The following is a 12,300-nucleotide window of genomic DNA, read 5'->3' as shown; positions in this document are numbered from 1 at the left end:
CAAAGTTTTTCAAGAGGAACAAATATCTTTTTCACTAAATATGATTTGACTTCATATTGTTCAAGCTAATTCAAGTTTTCTTAATACCAATTGAGGTTGGTAAGAGAACACCTCAGTCTCTTTACCATCCCCTAGATTCGAAAGCAAAATTCCATCTATGAGAAAGTTTCTCAAAACATATTTTATGGTAAAATTTTCCAAATACCAAACTACCAAAGAGATTCTCAAATGTATTAATAGAAATTAATTATGAAAGGATAAGTATGAGGAATAAGACTACATCTAGTTAAATTCCCAAATGATATCATTGCATAATAATACCAAAACAAAATCCAAATCAATAATTAAGACTAGAGTATTTCATCGAAGGCTATGTATCCTTCTAAAGAAACAAATCGAGATGATTCATCGAAGGCTAATTAGTCGCAACATGGACCCCACCAAACCGTCCACCTTGCACTTATGGAACACCTGACGTTGAAATTTAGATAAAAAAGAAACAACTGGTAATAAAAGAAGCAAACGTCAACTTAATTTATAAACTGTTCATTCTTTTTATATAAAGACGCACACTTCACAATAGCTACCAAAACAGAAGCACCGTTAATTTTCATGCTCTAACAACTCTCAGTTATAGAGAAAAACATTATTGAGTTGTTTTTTTTTTTTTTTTCTATTTTGCTTTTGAAGAAAAAGAAGTTATTATTTTTATCAGAATGGGTGAAGCAGATTCAGTTTCAGCATATGATATGATTGTAAGTTGGCTTATAAGCCCCTCCTGTATATTCCTATTTGTAAACCTTGTCATTGGCACCATTTTTATTACCTCTCGTTTCGCCGCTCAGAGAAAGAATCAACCCGACTCGCTACAGCAAGTAGTCCCTACGTCGTCGTTTTTTGATCGAGTGGCGTCGTTTGGACTCGGTTGCTGTAAATTTAAACCACCAGCAACATCGGTAGAAAGTCAGGTTGAGCCGGTTCAAAATCAAGACTTGGACGGGCTAAATCACGCTATTACTTCGACCGAGTTGGATCAGGTTAAGTCTATTGACACGGACCTTTGTGAAACAGGCACGGAAAATTTGATCCAGAATCCGCTACCAAGAGCTCCTTCGCTCTTGGAGCGGCTCATGTCGGGGAATTTTGGCCGGTTGAAGTCTGTAAAGGTGGAGGATGAGAAGAAAATTGGATCAGAAATGGAAGAGGAGGAAGTGGATGCAAAGGCTGATGATTTTATAAAAAGGTTTAAGCAGCAACTTAGATTGGAAAGGCTTGATTCCATTTTACGTTACAGGGATGTACTTCATAGACGCTCATGAGAATTATGTAACATATTTAAGAAATGAGTTGAACTATTTTTTTGTTTGTAAAAATGGTATATGGCTTTTATTATGCAGGTTGATAAAAATGTTATTAGGTAGATTTTTGTTAGTTTAGATGCTGATTAGTTTTAATTGGAACTCATTATGATTCAGATATACTATTATATAATTGTTAACTGCTTTTGATTACACCCAAAATAAACTTGAGTAGTACTTTTGACTTGAGTAATTTCGATATGGATGATCTTCTCAAAAGTTTTATAGAAATTGTGGACAAAACATTACTGAAAATAAGATGGGACGTTACAGTCAGCCATTTAAATTGAGCAAACCATTATAAACGATGTTGATGGGTGCAATGTATAAGCACCTTGTATATTTATCCTTTGAAAACATGATTAGAAGATCCGTGATTGGAATGGTATCTTTTGGTTAAAACAAATTATTCTTACGGTATCATGTTTCTACTAACTTTTTCTAAGATGCAATTGCAAAAGTTTAATCTGGTACCCCCAACACCATTACTGTTTTTCCAAGCTATGAACCAATCATCAAAATCTTTGTCGAAGACATTTATTTTGAGACTGAACAAGTTGATTTTTTATCAATAATAGCAGCCTTGTTGGTTTCATCTTCTTTGAATCATTTATCAGACATTGGCAGCCTTGCTGGTTCCATCTTCCTTGAACCATTTGTTATCAGACATCTCCAATATCCCATTTAAACCCTAACCCTAGCGGCTAGCGGTTCACATTGCTTCTTATGTTGCTCCATGTTTTTATTTCATTTTATTCCCGTCTCTTCTTCTTCAAACCACTCCATTTCCTTCACAAACAACCAACTATGGAGTCTTTTGCTTATTCAAGTGTTAATAATAATAATAATAATGTATATTTCACGAGCCTTCACGCTCCTTTTCACCCCCAACTTTTATTATAAAAAGGGAGAAAGAGGGTTTATGATGAAATAAAAGAAGATTCAACGCTGGAGATTTGGAACCATGAAGGAATCAATAGAGAGGAGCCATTTCTGATCTCTCCCTCTGTCTTTATATATAGATTGAGGTATCTTCACAATCTTCCTTGGTATAGTCCCCAAGGCCTTGTTAAAATTTCATTGAGAAACAAAGCAAAACCCTTCTTCAACTGAACAGGCAGCATGCAAGAATGACATATATGCACTGATATGATACAACAGCACTCTATCAATGTCTGTTCACAAACGACAACAAATACATTGAAATGCAGAGAGACAAAGTCTCATCAGCATCCTAATCCTTTTCTCATGAGATACACCCTAAACCCTAAACTTATTATAAATGAAAGAGCCTGATAATTCAGGTAAATACCATGTTATTCTAAACATGCAGATTAATATTCGACAAGGCTGTTAAAAGATGTTTAGGGTTAAAGTTGGCAATTTGCAAGCAGAAAATGGCAAAGTAATAAGAGCATGGTTTCAGAAAATAGTACAAAATTGAAGTAAATAAACCTTTTTCATCCTATTGCATCTATACGCAAACGATTGAACATAGTGTAACTGAAAATATACGTTAAATTATGCCCTAATACTTGTTATGGGGGGAAAGGGGGGCTTCAGTGGCTAAAAGTAGTGTTTAAACATTAAATACCAAATCTATTAGCCATTCCCTTCAAAATACAGAATTATAGCTGATTCTAACCACCAGTTCAGAGTCTTTTAATAAATACTCAAAATCAAGCAGCTGGAACCTTCTTCCCGTCTTCTATAAAGAAAATTGCTCTTTCCGGAACCTGCATAAAGAAGATAGATTTTCAAATCATATTAGAGTTAGGTTACGGATAAAGAGAACTATTTGCATTTAGCGTTAAATATGCTTTACGTTCCTAAGAAATAAGGGCTTTCTAAGTTTAGCCCATATTTAGTTTTAATGTTTTTTTAGTCTTAACAAAAAAAATTGACGTTGTTTTAGTTCCAGCTAAAAATAATTTTGCATAATTATCCTCAAACTCTACATTTATTAATGATTTATCACAAAAATGTTTAGAACATTATAAAAAATTCATTTATTAAAATTTAGAATTTTTTAAAATAAGATGAATTAAATATGAATTCTTAAGTATCAAAAGTTCAAGATAAAGGTAACAACAATCTAGACCTAGAAATCAAATTTTGAACTAATTACTTGCCGAGGAACTATTTATTATGTTCCAAACATGTCCGCTAAAAAATCATTAAAAAAATACATCTTGACTTCATAGCATGGACTAAAACCGTGTGAGGAAAATATTGCAGGAACTAAAAAACAACAATTATTAAGAACTAAACTTAGGCCCCAACTTCGTAAGAGCGAAAAACATATTTAACCCGTTCATTTATAAAGAACTATTGACATGATATGCATCGTATAAATAATGCAAGGAGATTATGATAGAAACTAGAGATTTAGGCAAGCAATTGTCTCTTAATGAAATGGAAAATGGTGAGCGGTGAGCTCAAAGCTCTTACAATGGTGAAAACAGAGACAAGAAAAGAAAACCAGAGTTTAGTGAACTTCTAATTCAGATAGAAATCTCCTAACCCAGATATACAAACCACTTTTCTAAATACCTCTCAACTTCCCCTCCCTCTCTCTTATTACAGAGACTCCTTTGCTAACAGAATATTGCCATGTCATTCCTATTTCCCTATTCAGCCTCTCTCGCTCTATTGGGCTGAGGCCCAAATCTAGTATCCTATGAGATTATGAAACAGATCATACCATGGAAGATCTGAACACAAGCTCGCCATTGCTTTCGGTCATAGATCCATATTTTCCTAGGCTCACTAGCATGGATTATACAATTTCTTTTATGCGTGATCATTGGATGTGTTTCCTCCGGGTTTCATAAGCATAAAAAGAAATCCAGCATATTAAAATTTACCAATTGGCTCCATTCAGCAATTATATCCTAGGTTTATTAAATGTTCACTAAATCACATAGGTTGGTGTCAAAAACAGATTGCTATTTTAAACAACACATTTTCCTAACTGATATTAACCCTAATAAAACATCCACCAGTATCTCTTCCACATAGGAGCAACCAAATTAGAACAGAAATTATACTACTAAAAATGATAAAGCTTCATTTTTTATATAGTATTGTTCAACTGTTGCCACTACCAGGGATGCATATTAAGTTAAATTATAATGATAGACAATAGACAATAAAAACCACTCACATCAGGCCATGTATCTGTAATGAACTCCACAATGTCATAAGATATATCCCCTTGAACATCAATTTGTTCTTTCTCAGTTGGGCCCTGAAACCAATCAAAAAATAGTATAAGACATTAATCCAACAACTAAGCAGCAATACATGTCCATTATAGATAAGACAATAAACCTTGACGACAGAAGCTCCTGTAGCAAACTTTTTGCCAAGTTTTTTTGAAGCATCACTGAGCTTGACACCTGAAATACAATAAAAGAGTTTGAGCTAAATACCAACAGCATGTGTGTAATGATAAGTCAAGTCCGAGTTTGAATTAATTAAAATCTATGAACATAGGTACTCCAAATTTAAAGTCACACATGTAATGGGCAGGTAGTTGTACCCAGTACCCATTGGGTACAAATGGATACATATCCCGTACATTCCGAAATAAAACCAACTAGAAAGAAATAAATGAGTATCAAATTTGGGAAAATGAGGGTATCATCTGGACATGGATTTTATTTGGATATATGACAAGTTGCAATAGATTCAAAAATTGTTTAGTAGAAAACATGAAAAATGGTTTTCCCCATTCCTTTTGTCAAATTACCCTGTGAATTCTTCTACAATTACCTTGTGAATTCTTTTACTATTTCCTATAATACAAATTACCCTATTTTTTGCTTTGTATATATCCCCGCCCCAAATAATCTCCTACCATTTCATTTCATTTCAAAACTGGAAAAAAAATTATTTGTTTCAATCCTCTTTCAGTTTCTTCCATTCTACATATCATTGTTAGATATCCAAACAAAACCTAAGAGAATGAAAAATACAACTTACCAAAAAGTTCCAAGCCTTTAACAGTGGTGATAGATTTTCGTTTGTTACGTACAACCTTCTCAATTATAACCTCTTGCTTGTCCTGAAAAGGAAAAACCACATTTGATAGTATCAATCAAATGATTGTAATTATAATCATGAACATATAACATCTAACGAAAAATTGCATTTAAGAATTCCAAAACATGCCTTCTTCTTTATCTTCCCACCTGGAAGGCGTTTGACCTCTTCTGGCTTCCCTGTTAACAAAATAGGGAATTTGAATATTAACCACCAATTGACAAGCAATAGGTTATAAAAAAAAGGAGAAACAACATTCTGCTCACAACCACAAAAAATATTCAGAAATGTCATTTGAAACTAATTTGGGACAACAAAATCTGACAACTTCTCAAATGGTAACACAGTTCAACAAGTGGCTATCGCGTATATCAAGATTGAATACCTCTTGAACCATCAATTGAACTAAATTAACCACAAAGTTGAACAGTATTACCGTAATTCCAGGTATTCCAACTATTAGCAGGGTAGTCAATAGCGGCCAATAGTGGCGCTATCCCGCTATAGCAGAACGGAGGCCGACCACTATGGGAAGAGCCTTAGCATTGTAGAACACTATAGCGCTCTGTTATTAAACTTGGCCGTTCCGGCCGTTATCTCAGCACGGAACAGCAAAATCAAGAAAACCGCGTCAGGCCGTGCTGTCCTGTCACATATAAATGACTCAGCTAGAAAGATCACAATAATGGGATTGGATTCAGAATGATGCCTCGTCAAAGCGGCCGCTCCGGCCGCTTCAATCGTAAATGATATTACCCTTAAATTTTTAAGGATAGTGAGGTTATTTTATTGACATTTGCAATTATGTTTTGTTCAAGACTTCTGACTTTTATTTCTAAATATGAATACTTCATGAATTTTGATTAATGTATTTTAGTTTTTGGAAATGATGCGTTTATTAGTATTAACTATATTAATATCCGGGTGACTTAAATATCGACCGTTCTACTTGCCGCTATCCGAGATTGATTGCATAGCTATAGCGCACACTATAGACAGGGATAGCGGAGCAGAGCGGTTTCTTTCCCGTTACCCTTTTCCCTTCTAAAACACCGAAATTGCCCCTTAAATTTACAATGTTTTAAGGGTAATTTTTATTTTTTCAATCAATTTGAGTGGAGACTCAAACCTAACCTTCCTTCATAGTTGTTTACGCACTTTAAGAGTCATGTGTGCTTTGATTTATAAATATTTTATGAGTTGAGTTATTTGTTTAATTTTTCATTAAATATAAGTTTGTAATTATTGTATGTAATCTTTCCAAAACACGATCAAATATAGCGGTCACCCCACTAAACGCTATCCCACTTTTGGGCTCAGCCACTCTGCGCGGCTATCCGAAAATGACTACTATAGATTGAATACCTCGTGAACCATCAACTGAACTTAATTAACCACAAATTTGAACCCTATTACCATAATTCCAGATATTCCAACTACTAGTAGATTTGAAAACTTGAAAAATCAAGGTTAATCACATTTAAATTTATGGTTAATAAGTCTAGCACATAAGTTAACAAGTCTTCTTCAACAACATTCAATTACAGAAAAACAATAAAATAAACAAAAACAAACCTGAAGAAGCAGCACCAGCACTAGAAGCAGTAGATATACCAGTAGCTTGTAACTTATCAGCAACTTTATCAGCTTCCTTCTCATCTACACAAAAATAACAACAATAGCAACAATAAATCACATTTAAATATTGAAAAATCGAAGGGATAAATTGGGAATTATGATGAAATGGTTTGAATATGAGAAAATCGATACCATTAAGAAGATTAGGGTATAAATCGGGTACGTTTTGGATCAACCAGGGTTTGCATTTATCGAAATCGGATCCGAATTCGCAATACTCGGGGGGTAAACTGCAAACCTGGCAGTATAATACCCGAACCGGTTGAGGTTTTTCTGCCATTGTAGTGCAGTGATGTTAACTTCGGTTTTCTCTTGCGGCTTCTTCAGTTTTTTTGGTATGGAGAATGAAAATGATTCTTTTTCGAAACGCAGGTTTGGGAAAAAGAAGGTGAGTTTAGAATACGGTGGATTTTGAGGGATTTGGCAATCGTGTTCTTACGACGTCGTTTTGGGGGTGACCATTTTAATCAAAATAGTTTATTACCGTACACTTTTTTTTGAATAAATTTTTTTAGTTAGAATATACTTTAAGAAAAAAAGGTAATGTTATTTTAAATTTAATTTTTTATTTAATTTGGATCATGAGGAGGTGGTGATAATGAATAGCTCACATATTATTCTCTTTTTTGTTTTTATATTTTCTTAACGATAAGCATTTTTCTTAAAAAAAAATTAGCCCATAAATAAAAAATATATATCTTTGTTTTAATATGGGCTAATTTTTATTTATATATTAATTATAAATTTATACATATTTTTGTGAGTCTAATTAATATATAGTTTTTTCTACTAATAGTTAATAGTTAAGATATAAAATAAATTAGAGGATTATTCATTACATTTTATGTATTTTTTATAGATTTTATAAAAATTTAAGATTTTTTTGTTCGAAATATAAGAGGAGTGAGTCACATTCAAAATTAATGATTAATTTATTAAAACTATTTGTTCTTTGAAAACGTTTATGTTGAAGGATGTGAATAAGGTTGAAAGAAGCTAAAAATGAAGAGAGATACAAAGTGAAAATAAAATAATCAACGAAAGATAAAGAGAGATGAGTCAGAAAGAGTACACTAAGAATTTATATAAGTTTGGTCTAACCCCTTGTCCTACTCGTGTCTCCAAGAATTTTCTCTAGAACATTCCACTAAAATCATACATGAACTTTTACGCGATTAGCCCAAGATCCTTAACACAAATAGACAGAGTTTTAAACAGGCTTAGTTCAAGAACCTTTTCTCAAGATTTTTTCAAGTTTAGCTTACAACTTTTAAATCTTATACAAAGATAATTTACAAGAGAATGACACTCTTGAATAAATTGAATTAAGGTCAAGACTAATTACAACACATCTCTTGTGAAGGCTTTTAAGTCATTTGCCACTATGACAATTCTCGTGAAAAAGCAATTTCAGAAAAAGAGAGTAGAAGAAAAATAAAGAGGTTTCAATTCAGAAGTTTGGTGTAAAATGAATGAGGGGAAGTCTCCTTTATATAGAGTTTTTTTTCTCAGGAAAGAAATGATCCATTGGCCAAATTAATTGATGTAATCAATTAACCTTAGCTGGTAATCAATTAAATACCTTCAAAAATGACAACTCTAATCCAGAAAAGAAAACTCTAAAATACTGTATGGATTAATCTATTAACAACTTTCTATTTGATTAAAAGGTTTTTCACTTTGCTCTAATCGATTGAACCAAGTTCTTAATTGAGTAGATAATGTGATAACACGTCTCTCAGGGAGGTGAAAAAAATAAAAATGTAGTTAATGATTTAGAGTGATTAAACTCCTCCTCGCAGATAAATATATTATAATATACTATATTTGAGATTATACTTCTCGCCCTTTAACATTACCAAAAAGGCAGATAAATCACAACAAGAAAAGAGCTCCCTAGCGACCTGAATTTATAACGTGTTATTCACGTGGGAAAAAAAGGACTGTTCCGACGTGAATACCACGTCAGTATATTATTTTAATCATTAATAATAAGAATCACGTAATCACATCGGGAGTCAGAAAAAAATAATTAAAAAAAAAACTTGTGAAATGCTTTCCACGTCGTAACATATAAAATAAAATTTTCAAACATTGAAATCTGTAAAGTCGTATGGTGGGAAAATAAATTTTTTCAAATTTTTACTTGTGAAGTGTTTATCACGTCAGAAGTGTTCAATGCTGACTTTGAATGGACATGTGCAAGCTTTGGCAAGTGAGGACAGATGAGAAAATCAAAGTTTATGATCGTTAGGTCATTAGCGACGTGCATTTAATGTGTGTAAATAGCGACGTGAAGTTAAGTCATTTGACCGTTGAACGCTTGCGACGTGTATAACACTTTAGTAAATACCGACGTGATATACACGTCGCTAATTGCCTGATATATTCGTTTCAAAAACGCCCTTCCCTTTTCATTTTAACGTCTCATTTTCTCTTCCTCTCTTCCTCTCTTCCTTTTTTCTCTCAGCATCCATACAATTCCTCTCTTCCTCTTTTCATTCTAGTTCAGATTCACCACACCATTTTTGAAGATATATTTTTTTTAATTGTATTTTATATTTAGTTTATTTATTATTTGTATTGATTTATGATTCTAATTTATGTTAATTTTTTTATTCAAGATTTTGAAGTATATTTTGAAGATTGAGGAGATACAAGAATTGAACTAGAAGATTGGAGGAGATTAGAAGATTGAGGTATTTCTATAATTTTAAATCTGATATATTAATCAGATTGTTTTTTCTGTTATATTTGTGTTAATAGATAAATATTATATTTTTCTGTAATATTTGTGATATATTAATTAGATTATTGAATATTATTAGGTTAATGTAGTATGTAATATTTGTGATAATAGATAAATTTTATGTTTTTTCTGGAATTTTTGTGATATATTAATTAGTTTATTGAATTTTTTATCTGGGTTATGTAGTAATTTATGGTATATATATATATATATATATATATATATATATATATATATATATATATATATATATATATATATATATATATATATATATATATGTTTATGTTTTTTTAATAAAACAGATTATGTTTTTTATTATAATTTTTATTAAAACAGATTCTGTTTAATAGAGATATATTTGTTTAGTATATGGTAAATATATATATTTTTAATAAAATAGATTATGTTTTTTATTTTTAAATCTATAATATTGTTTCTAAAAAAAGAATATAATTTAGTAAAACGAAATATATTTTTAAATTTATAATATTTAAATATGTTATATTTTTTTTAAATAGATATAATATTATTAAACATAACTTATATATGTAAATTTTATCTATTATTAAACATGATTTATATATGCAAGTTATTATATATAATTAAACATAATTTATATATGTAAATTATATTGACAACATTTGTATTATACAATTTTTTTAAAGTTTAATATTTATTATTTAATGAAAAATAGAGGTTTAATATGTATTGGAAAATAGAATATATTTTAAAATGGTAAAAGAAAAGTTATTATATACGTGTATGTTAAAAAGGTAAAAAGAAAATTTATATATATATATATATATATATATATATATATATATATATATATATATATATATATATATATATATATATATATATAGTATGTTATTATGTTAAAAAATGGTAAAAAAAATATAATATTATATTAATATATATTGGAAAATAAAACATTTTTTAAAATGGTAAAAAGAAACTTTATTATATATGTGTATATGTTAAAAAGGTAAAAATAAAATTTAATATGTATATAGTATGTTATTATGTTAAAAAATGGTAAAAACATATAGAAAAAATAAGACAGTTGGCTCTAACTGATGCGAGACGCGAGTTAGCGCAACGTGAGGCGGAGCTAAAGGCCCAAATAGATAAACGTGAGGCGGCGCTAAAAGCACAAGTGGATGGGAAACAACGGCAAATATAGCCAATGGCGAAGATGCAAGCAGAGATGCAACAGCAAATACGGTTATTTATGCAGTCTCAACAAAGTGGTAGTCAACCGTCCGGAGGAAACGTGGGAGCTGACACTGAGCGAGAGAATGATGATGACTTCAACCTTAATAATTATCCTGATCTAGATGATTTTTTAGGATGAATTTTATTTTTATTTTAATTTGAAATTGTTTGGGATAATAAAATTTCACTTATTATATTTTAATATTTTGGTTATTATATTATAAATTTTTTATATTTTAGTAGTTTAATATATTTTTGTATTTTGTTTATTATTATTAATTTAACTAAATAAATATTTTTATTAATATTTATTAATTTTCAACAAATAATATTAATAATAAAACTTTTTTTATAATAATAATGATCAGTTTTTTTTTTAAAAAAAAAAAAATTAACGTTTGTGGCGTGTTTTACATGTCACTGATTTGAGAAATGTAAAACACGTCGCAACTTTCAAAATTATATTTGAAAATTAGCGACGTGATAGCCACATCGGAATATTGTGTCATGATAATCACGCCACAACTATTCTCCGTGTCCTGTGCCATGCAGTTTTTTGCAGTCCTTCTCTGTCCCAACTGCAAATGGAGACTTGGTTATTGTGCAACACTAGCGACGTGTTTTCCATGTCACAAAGTTGTGACGTGATAAACACTACACAATAAAATTTCCACGCAGTCCCAGACGACGTATATGATCATGTTGCTAATTTTATGTTCTGACGTGATTTTCCATGTTATGTCATGGAATTCACGTCGCTATAGACCTTATTTTTTGTAGTGAATAAATATTTTTTGTAGTGAATAAATAGATAGCATAAACACATAGATCACGTGTTTCACTTTTTTTAGTAATCAGAGTGTCATAAGCAAACTGGAAGTGAGTAACCTTAAACAATGAATCTTCACCGATAGGAAAACCTAAGAAAAGATTAGCATAAATTAAAACATTAACCATAACACTCAAACTCTCTGCCGCTATAAGAAAAAAAAGGGAGACAAATGATATCTTTGTCTTAAGCCCCTCTCAATTTTAAATTCATTTATAGAATTCCCATTACCTAACACTGAAGTTGTAGTTGAACGAATACATTATAAAATCCATCTTCTTCACTTCAACGAAAAGTTCATTTTACTCATAACAAAAAGTATTCATAAGCTTTTTCAAATCCATTTTAAGTAAAAATATATTTTTTAGCTTCAACAACAATCTCATTAGATATTAAAATGTCATCAAGTAATTGATGACTTTGCACAAATGTTGACTGATTAAGATAAATCACGCTAC

General features: G+C 30.8%; 2 protein-coding genes across 2 annotated transcripts; one reads left to right on the top strand and one right to left on the bottom strand.

Moving 5' to 3' along the window:
• Positions 1–578: 578 nt before the first annotated feature.
• On the top strand, positions 579–2,769 carry LOC131595053 (pathogen-associated molecular patterns-induced protein A70-like). The gene has a single exon (XM_058867278.1). The coding sequence runs from the start codon at positions 717–719 to the stop codon at positions 1,317–1,319; it is 603 nt and encodes a 200-aa protein (XP_058723261.1). The 5' UTR covers positions 579–716; the 3' UTR covers positions 1,320–2,769.
• Positions 2,770–2,778: 9 nt separating this feature from the next.
• Positions 2,779–7,458, bottom strand: LOC131595054 (translation machinery-associated protein 22). The gene is made up of 7 exons (XM_058867279.1): positions 7,176–7,458; positions 6,981–7,064; positions 5,535–5,584; positions 5,346–5,427; positions 4,692–4,759; positions 4,525–4,608; positions 2,779–3,094 (listed from the first exon to the last, which is right to left on the bottom strand). The coding sequence occupies exons 1-7, from the start codon at positions 7,321–7,323 to the stop codon at positions 3,038–3,040; spliced, it is 573 nt and encodes a 190-aa protein (XP_058723262.1). The 5' UTR covers positions 7,324–7,458; the 3' UTR covers positions 2,779–3,037.
• Positions 7,459–12,300: the final 4,842 nt, after the last annotated feature.

This window comes from Vicia villosa, linkage group LG4 (genome assembly GCF_029867415.1).
Source record: "Vicia villosa cultivar HV-30 ecotype Madison, WI linkage group LG4, Vvil1.0, whole genome shotgun sequence".
NCBI classification, from domain to species: Eukaryota; Viridiplantae; Streptophyta; class Magnoliopsida; order Fabales; family Fabaceae; genus Vicia; species Vicia villosa.
This window is presented reverse-complemented; position numbering and strand designations above follow the sequence as displayed.

Coding starts and splice junctions, on each gene's coding strand:
- LOC131595053 (XM_058867278.1), top strand. CDS start 717: ATGGGTGAAGCAGATTCAGTTTCAGCATATGATATGATTGTAAGTTGG.
- LOC131595054 (XM_058867279.1), bottom strand. CDS start 7,323: ATGGCAGAAAAACCTCAACCGGTTCGGGTATTATACTGCCAGGTTTGC. Junction 5,585..6,980: donor TGCTGGTGCTGCTTCTTCAG/GTTTGTTTTTGT, acceptor TTTTGTTAACAG/GGAAGCCAGAAGAGGTCAAA. Junction 3,095..4,524: donor TTACAGATACATGGCCTGAT/GTGAGTGGTTTT, acceptor TTCTTTATGCAG/GTTCCGGAAAGAGCAATTTT.